We start from the raw sequence: 20885 nt of genomic DNA on the forward strand, positions 1-20885 counted from the left end.
CTTGTCATGGACCTGTCATGCTCCAGGCGGCTGTTTGACGTGGCTCCCACTGTATATGACAATTTTTATCAAGAGGAATAAGATACTGGGATGTATGCAAATAAGACTAAAGAATACTGGGGATAAGCAAATGTAAAAGCACATACTAATATAGTGTAATAATTGTTAGACTGTAAAAGCATGAAGCTCATATAAACTAACCAGAAGGCCTCCATTTTGTTTTTCTACATTTTAAAAGTGCGGCCATTTTGTGTATTAAGTTGCTATGGTGCTGTGTGGTTAAATTTATTAACAAAATGATTACAAAAAAAGTGCTTTAAACAATAAATAATTGTAGAAAGCATTTTGGTGTTGATGTACTTTGCTTTGCCTCTGATTTTTTGGTATTTGAATGTTTGTTTTTTGCTTTGACATGAGCTAACATCCTAAACAATTCATATGGAAAGTCCATAAAGGGACTCCCTCCTGAACTGAGCTCTGTGACTCGTTTAAAAACATAATTTGTATGAAAGATTTGTGTCTGGTCCTTGCTTGAATGTTAGTAAACTTACAGCTCATTTAGTGTTAGGGACCCAGTGGTCAGTCGATTCTTTTCTGTCCTACAAAACAATTAAAGCGGACTATTGACTTGAACTTCTGAGCTCACCACAGCCTGTGCTGACCTCTCAGCAGCTCCAAGTCTCTCATGTATCTTGGCGTTTGATTATTTTTTGTATTCTGTTTTTGTAATTTGTCTTATTTGAAGTGTCATCTTACTGTTAACCCCTTTCAGGTATCTTCTTCTTCTGTTGTCTTCTAGCTGGTCCTCTTGGTGTACCTTGGGTTGGACGGTGGGCCCTTAATTCAGTGACAGACCCCAGTTGGATGACACCTTTCAGGTGTTCCCCAGGAGGACTGACGTTAGTCCAGTTTCAGCAATTCTTTACCTTCAGGCTTCTCCTTGTACCTTTTCAAAGGTATTTGTTGACAAGTTCATATTTGCATTTTTTTTTACTTATTGCTTTGTTCTTTTTGATTTGGCTTTAGGATTATGGATGTTTTGGTAATTAATGTTTTGCTTAATTTTTGCATTTTTTGTTTTTTCGTTTTCTTTTTCTTTCCATTTTTTCCCTTTTCCATTTTTGTCAACTGAATTTTTAAATTTTCTTTAATAAAATGTGTTTAGTTATAATAATTTAGGATGACTATGGCCAGGGACTTTTCCCATTTTCCCTCTCCATATGTGTCAGCAGTCCTGTTATTTTCTTTTAAGGGCCACAGATACCAGTTGGGGGACCAGTGAACTTGTAGGGACCTCATAGATCAATGGCAGCTCGGAAGTTTGACTTACAGCCTGGTAGTTTTGTTACTGAAAATGAAAAAATTAGCACTCATAATATCCAATAAGCGCCGGAAACGGAAGTGACGTTGAAACAGGCAGGTTTTCCCGTATTTGGTCTGCAGAGATAACAGAGGTAGGTTTAGTGCATCCTGCCACCCCCTGGCCTGGCGGGTAATTACCTCTATCTACTTGGTCCATTCAGCCCACTTCTAGTCGCTTGTGTGTGACAAAAATTATTTTATCTTCTTTTTAATTCAGTTTAGCTGCAGATATGCTAACAATAATGAAGGAAAGTCAAAATTACTATTAAATAAATCTTGGAGTAAAGAAGGCACCGGTTTGGGGGTACTAAAGAGGGTTTTAGGATCTTCACAATTCACAAATCTTGACTGCTTGAAAATTGGCGAGTGGCTGAGAGCTCGATAAGCCATACAGGCCTTTATTCATTTGGCAATTTAAATTTGTCATTTCATATAATACTGGAGGCAAGAATGCCAAGCCATTTTATAGACTTTTGCTATTTGATGTGACAGATTCGGAGCCACAAAACTTAGTGACAACATTTCTCGTAAATGAGCCAGTTAATAAAATGAAGGAAGACTCAAGAAAACAGAGCCCTTCCTGTGGGATGTCCAGAGCCATTACAGTTTATTGTTGAAGTGACCCACTGGGAGGTGTTAGACTGTGGCCTTGTATCTCCAAGTCTGGTCACCCTGGAATTCTGAAGACCAGATTGGTGGTCTACCATCATGTAGATACAGATGATTATGTCAGAGTCTGTTAAATATACAACAGAGCCAAACTTAACAGCCGTTGCCCATCATGGTTGTTGTAAGAGCCAATCTTAGAAATTTAAAGTTTTGAGTTAAACTCATAATAACTTAATGTTTGCTTAATTTGAATAGAATATAAATTTCTTTCATAGTCATAACTTATGGTATAGCCTTCTCCCCCTATAAGTTAGCAAGAGATAGAACCTTCTTACTATAACTGAGAAACAGTGTGATAATAAGTTTAGTTGTGGTAAGAAGAGGTCCAGTAAAGAGGGACTTGAAAGACCCATTTTCTACTCAGAGATGGGATAAGCATACAGTTATCTGACTGTATCTAACAAGATTAAGCTCTGAACTGAACTTTTCTTAACATTAATCTTTTCTATTTTTTTTATTTTATTTTTTCTTTTTGTGTGAACTGTTTTACTTTGAAACTTAACCAAACTTTTAAAAATGAAGATATTTTGTCTGTTGAATCATTTCTGTGTGTCAGGCTTTTGTTGAATTCCATTTTTTTGAGTTGAAGCTGCAGAACTTTGGTAATTTTGGGAATCGCAGCTACAGTTGTTACAAAGCTGTGTGTGGGCAGATATCACCAAGGATTTGTGATTTGACCTACCGCCTTCCTAAGGTCTTACCGCTATTCTGGTATTAGTGGACATATTTTAAAGGTTAACTACTTTATCTACTGCCTGCTGCAGAATTAATGCAAATCTTCATAAAGAATACATGTTTGGCTAAATTAATGTGCAAAATCAGTTTTTTGTGATTGGGGTCAAAGAGAGTTTGGTATAAAGTTAACCTTCATGGTACCACTCAGAGTGCAAAGGACAGGCTGACGGGATTAATCAGAGCTTGAAAAATGATTTGCAGTGTAAAGAGTACAATTTATATTTGGACTGGGAGGAGATTAGCATTTCTACCATCAGCTCAATGTTGTAGTAACATTGAGAGATCAAAACCAACCACAGTATAACCTCTTGAAGGCCAATATGTCCATATGCCACATCTACAATTCAGTGGTATCTTTGACATGAACATTGTGGTTGGCCATCTCAGAATTTCCTCTCTGAGTGCAGACTTGTCCAACATCTCTATGAAATGACCTTACTACTCATGTCTGTCCCTCTTTAATTAATGACTAGCGAGACGTACACATTCACACACCTTTAACATCTTAAAAATCACTCAGACATTGGGATTCTTCTGCCTGTCTGTCTCAGTTGGCATCAGATTAACATGAAACCTGCTGACATTGGCATCATCTGACAAAATGCAGCCATAGAAATTAAAACGTTAAGTAGAGTGAGAGCCTCACAATCGCCAGCTTCCAGGAAAATGTCTTGGCTATGAAAGGCCTAAAGTGAAGCAGCAACACCTCAAGTTTAGAATCAAACAAATACTGAAGCTTTGAAGTGAAAAAGGAAAGCCAAAATAACACGGACTGAACATTCATGTGACACGTGATGTGCTTCTTTGAAATGCGAGCCTCAAACTGCTGGCTGTGTTTTCCACAAAATGGAAAGATCACATGTGTAGTGCCAACAGACAGCCCTCCTCAGTGGTGGGTAAAGGTCTAAATGGCGCTGAGCCCTATTATGATCAGCGTCATCTCTTGTGGTCAATACATTCCTCATACTGATCTCCTTTCACTTTTCAGGTAACTGTGGTTACTTTTAATTGAGAAAATGATCCTGGACTTTTGTAACTCTTTGCTGGATTGCACTGCATATCCTTGAATGAAAATTCTCAGACCAAAAGTGCAAGCGTGCAATCAAACAAAAGACAGCGGACATTTTAAAGCCGAGCTCTTGCCTTCAGAACCCAATGCTAAACTAGAGAGTTCAGGCTGCAGTGTGCCTACAGCAAAGGGGAAACTGAGAACATGGCAGGGCCAATAAAGTGAGAGTCATGAGCCGGAAACAGGCTGGCAGCACCTGGCACAAAGATAATTTCACCTTCTACAAAAAGCAATAAGAAATGACATTTGGGAATAGGATGAAAAAGTGGAAAATATGATCTAAGAAGATAAAACTGAGGGCTGTTGTAAACACTTTAATAATAAGTTAGAATGTCACTCACATCTCAACCTGGATGAAGGATCACCATCTCCAGCTCAAGCATGTAAAGACAGACCACCTTGTTAACCCAGCTCCCTCTATCAGTGCACCCTAATGGTGGTCTATTCAGCACCCCATGGTGTCTCTGCCTGGCATCACATCTCAGTCCAGACTCTCTTCATGTGTAACTCCTGTCTGGTGAGATGAGCTGCCCACCTCCATATGAACTGCTGACTCCCCCAGTGTGTTTAAGAAGCATTTGAAGCCCCCCTTGTGGTGTGGATGTCCAGTACGTCTGACTGATGATTGCTTTGATAAGTTTTTGTAACTAAGAAATGATTAACAAATCTTGTGTTGTTCCGTTTGTTTTAAAGTTTTTCACTTCTGCTGATCAACGTTGTCATCTTGTCCTGTCACACGTTGTCTTAAACAGTCTCCAGACTGATGTTTACTCCATTATGTTGACATCTTTTTGTAAGTTACTTTGAATAAAAGTGTCTTCAAGATAAATAAATATTAATGTGCGTTAAATTAATGAGGTAAGCTTTGCACAACTTTACTGATGTGGTGCCCTGCTGACCTTCAATGTGGAAACATCACAGTCGTCATTCATTCCTTGCACATCAATAACCAAACACGCTCTTTCTCATTTTTTGGAAAACTTTAAGCAGGTTTGGGTGGACATATTAACTAGCAGAGCCTCTGTTAAGAAGTATAAAACAGGTGTCTGCCATTTTTCAAATATTACTTATTCACTTTTATTTATTTTTTTGTTTTTTTGTGCTTCTATAAAGTTAATGAAACCTACTGCTCACCGATTTCCTTGCGCAAGTTCCAGACAGGGAGAATGTCAACTGCTGTGTAAAAAGAGAAAATTAAAATGTTACTTTTTCTGTATCAGATTTTTATTAGAAATAAAGGAAACAAAATAAAATTAAGCTAATAATGGAGCATATTTACAAAAAGAAAACCCCAGTGGTGCCCACCGCCAACAGCACAGGAATGCTAACACCGCACTGCCAGTGTGACCCCCAGAGGTCCCCGACATGCCAACTCCTGAGTAGAGACGAACAAAATAATCATCACTGAGACTTGGCTGTCATGTCCTCCACCTCCATCTGTCCTTTTAACAATGGTAGTGGGGGGCAACCCATTAATACTGGAGCCCTTACATCTGGACACCACTGTGAGCTTGACAGCCATTGTGCCCAGAAAGAAAAGCCTTCACTGGAAAAAATAAAGGAGACAAAGAAAGAGTGCAGACATTACCAAAAGGTATGAGCATTAAAGGACAGGATCTCAGTAAGAGAGAAATACAGACAGACGTCCAGAAAAGAAAAGCAGGAGGACAGTAAGAGGAGACATGAATCACTGTGCTGAGACATTTGAGGGACACAAATAACACAGAGGGTTGGATAGAAATGTGACTTTAAAAACAACAGGGATTTAAACAAGCAGAACATTAAAAATGAGGAAAATATGAAAAAGCAAAACAAAAAGAACGTCTTCATCAGTGTCTAATACACATAAATGTCGGCTAAAACATTCATCTTAAGCAGCTTGTAATTTCTAGAATAACACAAGAAAACATTGAAATGTAAAGATAACTCAGCTCCATTTCTGTCTGTTTCCTGCTCCCTTCATTTCACTGACTGTAACGTCGTCAGACTTCACTCTGCTCACGTGTTCTGTTTAAGGTTAATGATTAAGGAGGAGCTCATTCCTCGTCCAGGTGTGTTTCCTTCTGTTTTACAGTTTTGTGGTTTTTTGAATTTCATTTTGTTTTTTTATCTTTTGGTCTCCTAGCATGTTGTGTTCTGAATATTTTATACATCACATGTTTAGTATATTTATGTATTTTTCTTTACACATTTATGTATTTAGTTACTCTTTCCCTTTCCTTTATTTAGGACCACCGCTGGAAGACCACCCTCTGCCTTTAGATTCTGTTTAAAGGTGCAGGTCGACCAGAGAAGCATTACTTGTTGTGCTGTGGTCTTCTCATCTGTGATTATCTGCATTTCTTTTTATATATTTTATTTTCAAAAAACAGAGCATTACAATCACATTCTACTAATCAAACAAATAATAGCATACCGTATAGAAGAGTTTACTTTGAATTAAATAGCAAACATCAAATAGAAAACAAAAAACAAAACAAAATGAGATCGAACCCAACCCAAAGTAAAAGAAGGAGAAGAGAGACTCGGGCACAAAGGAATATAAGAAATGGTAAAACTATTAATGGCATTAAAGAGTTAATCACAGGCCAGCTGGTTTATTCAAAATGAACTTGAATGAATTCTTGTCAGGTTTTGAAAACATTTTGGCCCCCATATCCTCTACACAATGATTTGATTTTTTTTCTAATTTGAGTTAACAGAGAACGTTGTTTAGCCGCTGAGTTATGGCAGGTGGGCTGGGATTCTCTCAGTATTTGTGCTACTTGTGTGGTGTCGACTGTCACAATTGATTTCTCCTCATTCACTTTAATGCCATCCAACAAATATCACTGCTAAAGGAGAAACGGCCAAGTGGCGCTGGAGCTGCTGTAGATGGCAGCACTCACAGGTTGGCTCTGGTCCTCGGTACATTTTAGACAATTCTAAGCAAGATAAATAAGATCAATGAAAGACCTTCAATTAAATTATGGAATGTTTGCTGCTTCTAGAGCTGAAGTGGATGCTCTGGATGGCTGAGTTCCACTCCATTTTGGAAATGCCAATTGAAAGGTCCCATTGCCACCATTTCCTAGGCTCTTTGAAGGGTGGAGTTTTTAAATCTTTTTTATATATTATTGAAATTCTATCTGAGTCTTTAACAACACTAACCAGTATAGTGTCTGGGATTGATATGGGAGTGAGACATGGAAAGTTGGGTAAGATTTTATTTTAACAAACTGTCTAATTTTCATAAAGGACAAAAATGTATTTGGAAGTTCAAGTTAAATATCGAGTAGCCACAGTTCGGTTCATACCTTGGGTTTCTGGGTTTTATTAAATCACCAGCAATTTGAAACACTAATGAGGAGAACACTAAATAACATGGTAGATCAACTTAACTTCACATACATTAACTATGTAAACATAAATAAGGACCGGTGTAAGTAAACAAAAATAAATTGCAAAATAAAAACCCAGTCAGTAACAAAATGTGGTTGGTGGAAATGCTTACATTAAGTTTGAGGTTGTTCTTCTTCAAGAACTTCATCATGTCTACCTTCTCGGATGAGAGGTTTGCTGTCTGTCCTGTGACAATGTCACCTATGTTAGAGAAAACCATCTGACTTGGGACAGATTTTGTTGGAAAGGTCAGAGATTTCAAATGTGTCTCAAGTGCAGTGCTGACCTGAAGAAACTGACTCAGTGCTGACCTGTCATGGCGGGTATCTGTTGTTCAAGTCTGATACAACGGCAGCTTTGACATCTCTCACTACTGCTGAACCTCAGTCACTCTGCTTCATGGATGCCAGGATTGTGTGTTTCAGTAACATTATCATTGAAAGATCTGCTCAGTGCTCAACAAAGTCATCACTGTTTTCAGTGGTTTGAGAGCCTGAATCACGTCCTCGGCTATTTTTACATCTTCTTCAGACAGTGTGACAATGTCTTTAATGTTCCTTCTACCTTTAAATGCTGAGAGAACAACTGCCTGCTGTTCAAGGTAACCCTCAAGTGTGTAGTGGCCTGAGGTCCTCCTAGTGAGAACCTCCTTAATAAGCTTGTGTGAAGAAAGCTGGAGCATCTCGTGTTTTTTTCCTTTAGCACTGCTGCAGTACTGGTGTTATGATGAAAGAAAGTGACCACTTATCTCACTTTGTCTATAAGCCAGGATATCAAGTTAATGCCCATCCACATCTATAATGCCAGGCTAAATGTACATGAAAAACATTGGATGTGTGGTGAGAAAAAGAGAATATTAAAATCCAGTGATAAAGAGGCACTGAAGGACGTACAGTGTGTGCTAAATACAATCTGAGTGAAGGAATGGAGCTTCAAAAGCTAAAATAGAAAACAAAATCACTGAGAATAACATGGAGGACGTCTAGAATGGACTGAGTGTCATTACTGGACTCAAGCAATCCAGGACTCAGTGCTAGAAGGGGATGTGGATAAATCGAAGGCCCTGAACCAGTTTTGTAACAGATTTTCCCATCCACTGCCATCTAATGACGAGTAAATCTACACCACCCCTATCACATCAACTGGAATGGCCAGTGACAAGTCCACCTCTGAGCATCAGTGTCCATAACTGAAGACCAAGTAAGGAGGCATCTGAGGAAGCTACACAGAAGAAAAGCTGCAGGACCTGATGGAATCAGTCCTCAGATTCTTAAGGCCTGTGCTGAACAACTTTGTGTTGTCCTCTGTCACTTGTTTAGTTTGTCACTAAGGTTCCACAAAGTGGCACAGTTGTGGAAATCCTCATGCATTGTTCAAAGATAGGCGTCACTTCACGTAATGACTACAGAGCAGTGGCACTGACATCTCACATCATAAAGACCTCTGAGTGGCTGGTCCTGGACTGTATGAGTCCTCTTGTGGTAGACCACCTGCACCCACTGCAGTTTGCCAGTCAGACAAAGACTGGAATGGAGGATGCAATTATCTGTCTGCTCCAGAAGGTTTATTTTCACCTGGACAAATCGGGCAGCACGGTGAGGATTCTGTTTTCTGATTTCTCTAGCGCTTCAATACCATCCAACCATCCCTTTTAAGGAATCAACTGAGATATAAGCAGATAGATGAGCCTTTGGTGTCCTGATGATGGACTATCTGCCAGGCAGACTACAGTTTGTGAGACTCATGACTGTGTGAACAACCTGGAGTGCCACAAGGAACAGGAGCGTCTTATTTTGTCTTCACTCTGAACACCTCAGCATGTCAGATCACTTGCAGAAATTCTCAGGTGATTCTGCACTTATGGGGTGTATTGATAAGGGGGATGAGACAGAGGAGAGGAATCAGGGAGAGACCTTTGAGAACCATCTGCATCTTAACATCAGCAAAACCAAGGAACTGCTTATTGACATTCACCACACCAAAATGCCTCTGTGTCCGGTCACTATTCAAGCAGTGGATGTAGAGGTGGTCCACTCCTAGTACTTTGGGGTCCACATTAATCACAGGTTGGATTGGTCTCGGAACACAGAAAAGCTATTGAAGAAAGGGCAGAGCAGGCTATTTTTTCCTCAGGATACTGCACTCCTTTAATGTGGGAAGTGACATCCTTCACATCTTCTACTCTCTGATGGCCAGTGTGGTGTGCTGGGCCGGTAATATCACTACAAGAGAGGACCGCCAAATCAATAACTGATTAAGAAGGCAGTCACAGTTATGGGACACACTCTGGACCCCCTGAAGGTAGTAAAGGAGTAGAGAATGAAGACTAACTGAGTGCCATTATGAACAATGCCTCACATCCTCTTTGTGACACACCAACACTGAGAACTTTCAGACAACAAATCATTCAGCAGACGTGTGTCAAGAAATGCCAACAGCAATATGCCTGCATAAGGCCTCACTGTGACTGGGACTGCTAAGTAAGAACTTTTTTTTTCTTTTGTCTGGAATATGTTTAGACTAAAGTATGTGTATATATCATGTATTATCTGTTTGTATATTATTTATTATTATATCTATCAGCAGCTATAACTGCATTCACAATGTTCTTGGCATTTCACAGGAATGGTGGCATTTAGTGGTTCAATTTTCCACTTCACTCCAGCTTCCTGTAGTATTTCTGACAAGTGGTCACATGTGTGGCTTTCATAGGAAGTGCGTGTCTGGAGAGCAGTCGGTGATGTACTGTGTGTGATTGTCATGAAGCTCTCTGTTGCACTGGAGGTACACTCATTGGTAGTTAAAGGGATGAATTTTACATTTCTTAAATTCTCCTGCGATTCAGATTTTACTTTGTTATAAAGTTTAGGCAACACGTTTTGACTGAAATGCGGTCTTCATGGCTATGCACAGTAGAGAGAAAAGCATTAATAAGTTTGTTTAAGGGAATGTCATTTGGACCTTTCACTGATCCCTAGAGAAGGGTGAGTTTTAGTGCAGCTTTCTGGGTAAGCCCTGCTCATGAGACATCATTGATACAACACCTGTCTTGTTCACCCCTCTGTTATAGAGGAAAGAGCTCCCCATGCATCGGTTACATATTTTCGTTGTTTTGCTTAAAAAATCAAGTTTTGTGTTGCAATCATCCATGAAAAGCGTAGTTCATATCCTTTGGGTTTTAAGCAAAAGTGCAGTCAGTGATGTGACTTAGTGAGAAAATAAAGGTGTTAGATAAACTTCACACCTGTGTAATGAACAATTTAGATCCTCGTGAAATGAATATCAGCAGCCGCTGTTGGCCGTGGGTTTGATGTTAACGAATCAGTTTTATGAGGACTCATTCACCATTAACACTCCACCTGTTGTTACCCTAAATAGGCATTAATGAAACACCAACACTCCTCTCTGGAGCTGCAGCTCCGTCATTTGTGAGGATTTTATTTGACATTTTATGACACTTTGATGATGTTGACCTTTATGATAGTAATCCAGTATTAAACTTTTTATATATGCCTGGGTTATTAAAAAGTTGTTCAGCTCAGCCTCCCTCCTGTATCAGCCACAACAGTAAGAAGATGCACATCTCACCATGAATATGTTGTTCATTTCTTCTGGTTCAGTAGATTTTAGGCTGTGTGGTATTTTAAATGTTGCTTTAATTATCTTATGTTTGTAGTTTTTTGCTGCCCTGTATGTGCTGTGTAAGAGTAAATTACTGCCCCATCTTTAAATTCTGTTCCAGTTCACATGCAGAGATTCTTGTGACTCTAAGGTGACTACAAACTGCCCTCATTTAGTGCCATTTGCTTATTTTCAGTCTTATTTTTGTCACCTAAATAAATTACACAAGCACAAACACAGCCCCCACATGAGCCCACTCTCCTCGGATATTAACACTTTGATTTCTCTATTTAGTCCAATCCTATGCCCCCAGCAGCCTTGAACCCTGATCTCCCGTGGTGGCTGTAGTAAACATGGAGTCTCACATGTAATATTACACATTCGTCAGATGCTTCCTGGTTTACACCACCTGAGCTCTTGTGCTACCCCAGAAGATCAAGGATTTCATCTGACGTGTTCTTACCTTTGGTCTTGTATGTTGCTTTTTTATCTAGAATAAAGAAACAGAGGGATATTGTAAAAATGGGTATAATAACAACTGGGGTCATCTTTATTTAGCACTTCTGGACTCACCTGTCATTCCTCGCCATTTCAATATGAGCAGCACAGTCGCTGTGACACAAAGACCAATCAATAACCAGAAAACCACCGACCAGCCAGAGATGTTTGGGGAGAAAACTGTAAAAAGAAGAGAAGAATAAACATCTACTGTATGAGTCTGAAAAACACAACAAGAGGGGATGTGTGAGGCCTGAAAGAAGAGAGAAGGCATCAAAGATTAGTGAGCTTAATGGCCGATACCTGGATAGTATCCAGGGGGGAAATGTGACAAAAAAAAACACCAATCAGGACACAAATGAAGTGTCAGGTGACTGTGAAATGAGAGATTATGAGCTTCAGAAGCACCAGGATTGTTAAAATCTTTAATAAAAGCCATGCTGTCATGGAGGACAGCCCAAAGATAATGTTACACACTGACTGGTGATGACCACATGTCCAGTTAGACCTCAGTACACCTAATGATGCCCACTTGTGAACCAGAGTGCCATGTATGGTGGCCTTGGGGTACAAGAGGTAGAAAATTAAAATTGGAGCCAAATATGAGGAGTGCAGAAAATTGGTGAGGACTGAGCAGGAAAGGAAATGAACAACCAAACAAGAACAGTGATTGGTGGAAAGATCTGTCAGTCACTCTTGAGTGGAAATCATCTGATCATGGTGGCACTCAGCCACTGGACAAGTTAATGTGGCTCTTATTATTATAAATGTGCTCATACCCATATAATAATTATGTTTTACATGTTATGATGGTCAGAGATTTCTGTAGCAAATACAAATTGAATGTGAAGGAACCACATGGCTATTGTGATTAATATTTTTGTCATGTTTTTTATTTGAATAGATAATAGTCAAAAAGAAATTGGAAGTTTATATAAAACCATTTAAACCCACCCAATGATGCCTACCTCACAAACTCATTTCCCTTAGCCCAGTGAATTAAACATGGTCACCAAAACAATTTGTGGCCAGGGTGGCCATGCAGAGATCCAACTGGGCAAAGAAGAGGAGGTGAGAGAGTAAAGTGATAATCACCACACCACAGCCATGCAGCCCTCCACCAAATAAACTGGCACTGTCCATTCGCTGATGGCATTACAGGACAATTCAGAATGCAGACTGTAGAAAGAACTAAATTATAAAGAGTAGACTTCCCAATACATTGGTGCTTCTTCAATTCACCAGTAACCCACCTTGTGGCACAGATACCAGATGTTTCAAAAGGCCAGAAGCCAAGATTTGATGTTAAACCTTCAGATCACCTCAGTCTTACCTGACCTTGTGCAAGAACTTCATGTAAGAGCACCTTAACAAATTTACATTTACATTTGACAGATGTACATTTTTAATATGTCTTACACAGTTAGCAGCTGCCTGCCCTTCCCTGTATCCTTTGTTCCCACTTGGACAAATATGACTTTGTTCTCTCACAACTCTGGCCTGGAGCCCATCCACATGCCCAAGGATGTCTCTCACCAGTGCAATTTGAAGGCAGTGGAGCAAATGTGTGTTCTAGTCTATCTAACAGTTGACCTCCTCCTACAAATCCAACCTTATTTCTAGTGGTTGGTTTTGAGTTGAGCTACTGGGCCTCCTTAGTCCTGCCAATCACCTTAGAGGTGTCAGAGTTCCTGTCCAGCTTTACAATGTACTGAAAATGGTTGGACACCTCCAGCTCTGAGGTTGATGCTTCTGGAGAATGTTCACTCTTCATCTGCCTGTATCTATCTCTGTGGTCTGGGGTCTCACACCACCTTAGGGGTGCACACTGTCACCATAGAGAACACCTGGGTAAGTTCCTCCAATTCTTTCCCATAATGTAGGTGAACAACCTCCTTCGAAAGCTCAGTGAACCAGAAATTGACGAATCAGGATGACACATCAAACATGCCTGACACTGTAGTCTCCGTATTTTTAAAATTTTAATATTTGGGGCAGAAAGCATAACAAAATGCTTTCTGAAATGACAAAGGGTATGGAAAAGTAACAATCGAGAGTAAGTCTCATCTGTTACTGGAGATGGACATCTGAAGCGGAGCTTCGTTAGCAGCAGTGTTATTTTTTCTCTTATTTCTTATTATCCCGAGGTATCCTGTATTTACCCAACCCAAGGAGGTTCTATTACAGTATATCCAAGCATATATAAACATGAGCAGCAGCTGCGGGTGGAACTGTGGCTGGAGCAGCAGCAGGACAATAAAGACTTGTGTATAAAACTTGTATATAATCGCTTTAAGGGGGGCTTTAAATGTATACTGGACAAAATTGAGGAGCACGTTCAGGAAAATGCGTCTAAGTTTGAGAATAAACTGACATCACTTGTCAATCAGCTGGAAGACGTTAAGCAGACATTCACGACTTGAACTGAAACAGCCAAACATTTGGCATCCAGCTGTGAATTCTGAATACAAAAAACTTGGAGACAGACATGCTACTCTGGAAGATGGATGCAGAAGGAATAATATTAGAATCAAAGTTCTACCTGAGAATCGTGAAAGTCCAAATCCAGTGAAATTCGTAGCTGAACTGTTGTCAAAAATAACTGGAGAAGACTTTAAATGATACGTTCTTACTGCATACGGGGATCAAATACCTCTAAACCTGGGACTCTTGTTGTGCATTTTGAAAAATTACAATCTAAATTTAATGTAATGTCACTTCTCAGACAGAAACAACAGATTATATTTGAAAATAACCATCTTCACTACTACGGAGGAAGTAGAAAAAGAGCTAAGAAAACTGAGCCCGGCACTCTTTTGAAATACGATAGTGAGTCACATCCTGTCATGGCATAGCAAAGAAGATCTTACCGGCTGTCTGATCCACTTGCAATAATACTGGTACCGTAATTATACATCCTTTTCCCTTCTCGGCCACTTTCTCTTTATGTTTTAATTACAGTTATACTCGTATATGTATGCATGTGTGGAAGAAATTAAATTAGTAACTTTTCTTTTTTTCTTTTATTTTTTACTCTTCTAAAGGAGACTGTTTAACATCATACCCTTGGTTTATTGTTGTTATTATTGTATTAGTGTTTACTATGCTTATCCGGGGCCACTTTTTAACACCATTTCCTGCGTTTACTATCTTACTATCTCAAGATTGTTGAAGATTATATTTTATGCTTATAGTATTTGGACTGTATTGGCAATAGATATCTCAATTTTAATACACTGCTGCTGGGGGGCTTGTTTTGCTCTGGACGTGCTCTGTCTCTAGGTATGTCAGAGGACTGGGACTTTGTGAAGTGTGGTGAACCAAAATGGAGGAGTGGGGGGATTAGGTGGGGAAAGAAAGAGATCAAGCTATCTCTAATCTATCCTTTTAATCCTTGAAATTATAAATGCCAATGTAACAACACCATTCAGTGCAATAATTCCAAGGAAAATTGGAAAATAAGGTCAAAGCTGTCTTATTTTCAGTTAAGACTACAAAGTGACATCAGAAATTCAGAATCAATGTCTCCATGATGGGACAGCTAACTTTGTGAGCTGGTATTTTAAAGGCCTGAATCACAAATTAAAGAAAAAGTATTCTCTCACCTAACAGGTTTAAATGCTAAAATAGTATTTTTACTGGAGACCCACTTACTAAGCAAGGATCAGTTCCGGCTGCACAAAGAATGGATTGACCAAATGTTCCATTCCAGGTTTAAAAAGAAAACTAGAGGTGTGGGAATTCTCATACATAGAACAGTCTCATTTGTAGCATCAGACGTAGTATTGCATACTGAAGGGAGATATGTGATGGTTACGGGCAATTTACTTAATAGTAAAGTGATTTTGATAAATGTTTATGCACCCAATGTGGATGATAGGGAATTCATGCAAAATGTATTTTCATCAAGATCAGATGACAATTATACATTTTCAGTAGTCTCCATCGGCTCCTTTCCTTCACTTATTGAACGTTCTTCCCATTGTCATTACAAGTCCAGCCAGTGATGTCCACCTCATGTACAGTGTGATGTTATCATCATAGCTAAGCATTTACTTTGGTGAGATTTTTTTTTCAGCTTTTCTCATATTTTCTCTAAATACATTTATTTTTTTCATGTTTCCTTATCGGTTTTCAGCTTTCATACCAAGTTAAGTCTGACTGACCTTCTACTCTTTGCATTTTAATGTAAGACACAAAAAAAGTGAGGAGCATTCATGAAGGTCTTATACTAAAAGCAGATGAGGTGACGGTCTCTGTCAAAGTCACTCTAATGTCAGTGACATGACCTCTGAGTACTCACCGTAGACCCCCATTTTGGACTGATAGGCCGGTCTGGTTGTGTTACTTCTCATCAGACAGGAGAACACATTGAACTCCCGCTTGATAGGGATGATGCTTCTGACCCTGAGGAGACCCTCATCATCCCGTTGTACTGTTAAGGTGGACTGTGACGTCATATCCACTCCATTCATGTCTCTCCAGGTGACTTCAGGTCGAGAGCTCCACTTCTCAGAGCTGCACTCCAGTCTGGTCTGCTGGTCTTCTGCAGTGCTGATGGAAATGGAAGGCTGAGTGCCCACAACTGAAGGCAAAAGAAAGAGAAAATGAGTGACGTATTGAGGGAGAGAAAGCCATTTGGATTAAAAATACAATTTCCAGCAGTCATTTTTTTTCTGATAAACTCACACTTATTATTATGTCTGTTTTGTTGTTCACAATTAAAATGTGTAACAGGAGGACACCTGCAGTGTTTGAAATGGTGAGAGTTATCCAGGGTTAAAGGTCACATTTGGGTTAATTCCTATGCCTATTTGAATTGGCCACACCCACAATCCAACCAATGAAAAGCCATTCAGGCAGTTCTCTCTCTAAAGAGGAGGCTAAGTGACCTTGGTGAGAAATACAAGTGTAAGTCTATGAAATGAGATGACTGAGTGTCTGGAGTGCCTCTCGTAGTCACCGTGGTGGTCTTGATCCTTTGTCCTCTTGTTTCTTGTTTTATAGTGTTGCTGTTATGGATTTCTACAGCTCCTTTTATATTAAAGCTTCTTGTGGTCTCTGTCACTGCTGCTCATTTTTGTGTATTCCCTTGTTTTATATTCTGTTGCTCTATTTATACATTTATTATTTAACAGTAATCATATTTTTGGTTTATAAAGCACCTTGTGGTTGTAAGAGCTGTTAATGGTGCTGCAGTACGTAAAATAAAGAACATTACAACATTGGAATAATTGTGATGACAACAGGCCATTCACCACCACCAATGCTTTTCATTGAGATTCTGTGAAATAAAATCAGGTTTTAAGATCAGTAAAGTCCAACTGTCCAGCACACTGCTTGGTCACTTACTCTGTGTGTGTTTTGTATGGAATTTGCTCTTAATGTGCCTGTAACTGTGTCCCCGTGTTCTTGTTGAAGAGTTTATTTTAAAGTAACAGCTGGGATCCACTGTGCCAGTTTCTTTACATAATTTTAAATACGTCAATTCTTTCTATTTTAGGACATCACCATTTATCATTTCTCCAGTTGTCAAACATCAGTGTTTAGTCCGTATCACGCATCAGTAACTGCACATCACAAATCAGGAGTCGCTCATCACACTTCACTCCTCAGTACTCAGTTTTTGCTCATCTGACGTCAGTCGTCACTTTTCATTTTCTGTCATTTTATAAACAGCCAATCAGCAGGATGAGTGACAAAAGGAGGCGTACAGAAAGTAGATTAAAAACATGTAAATGCACCTCATTGGTTTATTTAAATATCAATCAAATACTTCCTCTTTGTTGCCATCGCTTTACCCACATGATATGGATAATAGGAAACACATCTATACTAATAAAAGGCAAAGCCCTCACTCACTCACTCACTCACTCACTGACTCACTCACTCACTCACTCACTCACTCACTCACTCACTCACTGACTCATCACTAATTCTCCAACTTCCCGTGTGGGTGGAAGGCTGAAATTTGGCAGGTTCATTCCTTACAGCTTCCTTACAAAAGTTGGGCAGGTTTTATATCGAAATTCTACGCATAACGGTCATAACTGGAAGCAGTTTTTCTCCATTTACTGTAATGGAGATGAGCTTTAACGCCGTGGGGGCGGAGTTTCGTGTGACATCATCACGCCTCTCACGTAATCACGCAGTACATAGAAAACCAGGAAGAGCTCAAAAAAGCGCTCAAGAAAACATGCATTATATAATTGAGAAGGCAGCGAAACAATAAGAAGCGAGCGAGTGGCATATACAACCATGTTCATGAGTTCTGCTACTTCGGAAACAAAGCACGATGTAAACCTACACTTTAAATTAAGTTCATAGACAGGCTGCCGCTGGCGTTTGTAATTTAGTGCCTGCCCATATAAGGCCGTCCGTCAGCGGCAATCCAATAGCAAACTCCCACTAAATATTCACGGGCGAAGGACTGTGCTTATGCAGAGGAAGATGAGATGGTCAGGGTGGTGTTTGACACAAACTCAGCGAAACTGCGAGAGAAAGGACTAAGGTAACATTAAATACAGCCATGGACATGCACGAGATGGCACCAGCACAGCTGGGAACCTTCGATGCATGTACACCGAGCGGCTCACGTGAACTGAAGCAGTGCACAGATAAAAAGCAACAGTTCCAAAGAGCGCTGAACAAAAACCGAATTACACAATTGAAAAGGCAGCAAAAAATATGAAGCGTCTCATACATACAAGCATATTCATAAATCCAACTACTGCGGAAACAAAGCACACGGTGGAAAAAGTCAATGTCCCGCTAAAGGAAGACAGTGTAAAAAAAACCCGTGCATGCAGTGTGTCAGGTCTCAGATAAAGAAGAAGACGAGCTGTTTATTGATGCAGTAAGAAACTAATCGATGAATGAAACCTGTCATCTTTACGATTGACAAACACGGAATGTAACTTGAACACAACACATCCTACAAATACGAACCTGATTGAAAGAAATAATGATAATCAAATCCTTGATGACAGCAACACTCAGTAACACTCACAAAACAAATACTGTATATTGACAGTCATGTTACGTTATTTTTTAAATGTTCCGTTTTCTTTTTCATAGCTTCTACTTCTCCACTGCAATACGCGGGCATATATTTAAATGTGTATATATAACCCGATCTACAGTACATACTCTCGCATATACAAGGCACACGCTGTGGCGCAATTGTAGAGTCTTCGCCTCTAATGCCGACATTCGAGGTTCGATTCCCGAGAGGATGCACTGAGTATGTACGCGCGCTACCGATTCATTTTACCTTCGCATCTCCTTGGTTTGGGACGTATGAAAAAATATTCGGTTAATGCAGAATCATGTTACGTTATTTTTAAAATGTTTCCCTTTATTAGCACAAGCACAGCTGAGAAGCTTCGATGCATGTACTCCATAACGCGTTAAAAAAATAACGCATTTAATCACACTTTCAATTCCAAGCAAACGGGAACTTTTGTCAATGCATGATTTCCTGGTACATCCATTACACTGATGCACACATCACAGCTACAAAAATGTTAGAGTCGGAATAAAGCGCGTTCTTACGACTGATCATTTCGACTACCCGCGAAGCCTTGATAAAAGCATGGTTTTGTGCACACTGAAAAGCAAGCAAAATTAGATGCATTACAGAAAGCGGACTTTGTGGCTCTTACTGGGGATCATTGGACTTCCGTGACCGTTAGTAATTCTAATTACATCTAATTACAAAATGTTCAATGATCACACTGTTTTAGCCTAATGTACAAAATAATTTTGGCTAAGGTTACTCAGAGTTTAAAGAGTAAGTTGGTCAAATTACCTTTTATGTTTCTGACTTATTTTTTTAAGAAGAAAAACTGTACTTTATGTTGAAATTTTGGTTATTATTATTTAAAGACAATACTATTCTGAAAATGTACTTAAAGTACTTAAACTACCACTTTATTTTTAAGTCTGCCCAATTTTAACCAGGGATGATATTTTTGTTTCTGTTTTGAATTCAAATGCAGTTTAAAGCTTTTTTCAGAAATTAAAACAGCTTCAGTTTACAATATTCATGTCCATGTCTATTATTTGATTCTGTCGCCCACTAAAACACTTTTAAATTAAAAAAAAATAACATTTGCGATTTGGGGCAAATTTACGTGGTCGATTTACATACGATTAATCAAGATTAATTCTTACACAGCCTCTAATTAATTGGATTAATTTTTTTAATCGAGTCCCACCCCTAATATATATATGTAGATTTGTATATATATGTGTATAGATGTATATATATATATATATATATATTTATATATATCTGTCTGTGTGTGTATATATATATATATATGCCAGCAACACTCACATCAATGACAAAACAATTACATTGTCAATCATGTTACGTTATTATTAAAATGTTTCCTTTTCTTTTTACTTCTCCGCTGCCAATCACAGATATTTTGCTATATATATATATGTATATATATATATATATATATATATATATATATATATATATATATAGATAGATAGATATGACAACAACACTCAATATCAATGACAAAACAATTACATTAACAATCATCTTACGTTATTTTTAAAATGTTTGCTTTTCTTTTTCATAACTTCTTTAACACACTACTTCTCCGCTGCGAAGCGCGGGTATTTTGCTAGTTGATAATAAATACAATTTTGATTTATTTACGAGATTGCAAAAAGAGACAGTTGTAAACTGGCTTCCTGTTTCCTAAGTACAAGATCATATTTCGAATGCACAAACTAACTTCTTGAACATACAACCATCAAACAAGTGAAAACGGTCGGCCATAAAACACCAGGCTCAGAGGCCTAGAATCACACCTGGAGTCCCTTGAAAACTAAGGCCCAGGACTGAGATGTATGGCGGACCCTGATTGATGGTCTTTGCAGCAAAAGGTCAGCCCTGGACAGGAATAAAGCTGATTGCTGAATAGACACAAGTGGACAAAAGGGATCTGTATAAAGTCAGCAGTCTGGTTAGGGGCACATTTTAAAAGTGGGAGAAATCACAGAAAGGCCACAGAGAGAGACATGCAGGGTGGACTGGTGGCTCTAAGTTAGTTCATTATGTGTATGTAGGTGGAAAGTGACAGGCTTGTACCCTGTCCTGGCCCGCTGACTTTATTACATTTAGTGGATCTAAGCGCCTTAACCCACCACCCACCCAATAAATGTTTCATTAATGACACCATGAGGGGCTTCATTAAAACAAAATCATTTTGATCTTAACATTTACCTAGAAGTCGATAAGAATGGAAGACATAACCAAACAAAACACCCTAACCCAGGAATAATTACCTGACCCTAAACAGCACTTTGCTTGTTTTTTAATGTCATTTAATCTCGTTTGTAACAAGATAATATATTCTTACATATGACATAGTAACTCGTATGAAAATTATCTTAAGCGTTCAAGATAACATGTTGTACATAGGAGACTACTTACTTATGTCTAGTACCCCTCTTGGAGCAAAGGCTGTCAACCTGGGCCTGCCATACATCTCAAGCCTGAGTCTTTCTTTTCAGCTGACTTCAG

At 39.0% G+C, this 20885-nt stretch overlaps 2 protein-coding genes across 5 annotated transcripts in view; both read right to left on the reverse strand.

The window, feature by feature from the left end:
* Positions 1-20885, reverse strand: part of LOC120521401 — a 302230-nt gene that overhangs the window by 205740 nt on the left and 75605 nt on the right. The gene's annotated exons all lie outside the window — the stretch shown is intronic.
* The window catches only part of LOC120521375 (NACHT, LRR and PYD domains-containing protein 12-like), a 112459-nt gene that overhangs the window by 85448 nt on the left and 6126 nt on the right, over positions 1-20885 (reverse strand). Inside the window, exons 4-7 of one of the 2 annotated variants that reach the window (XM_039743033.1) lie at positions 15639-15920; positions 11411-11515; positions 11301-11327; positions 4970-5008 (exon numbers count right to left, since the gene is read on the reverse strand). In XM_039743033.1, the coding sequence (XP_039598967.1) occupies positions 4970-5008; positions 11301-11327; positions 11411-11515; positions 15639-15920 (453 nt within the window). Of the gene's footprint in view, positions 1-4969; positions 5012-11300; positions 11328-11410; positions 11516-15638; positions 15921-20885 lie in introns of both variants that reach the window. The other variant, XM_039743032.1, reaches the window with a different exon arrangement.

The sequence above is a fragment of the Polypterus senegalus genome, chromosome 2 (assembly GCF_016835505.1).
Source record: "Polypterus senegalus isolate Bchr_013 chromosome 2, ASM1683550v1, whole genome shotgun sequence".
Classification (NCBI taxonomy): Eukaryota; Metazoa; Chordata; class Cladistia; order Polypteriformes; family Polypteridae; genus Polypterus; species Polypterus senegalus.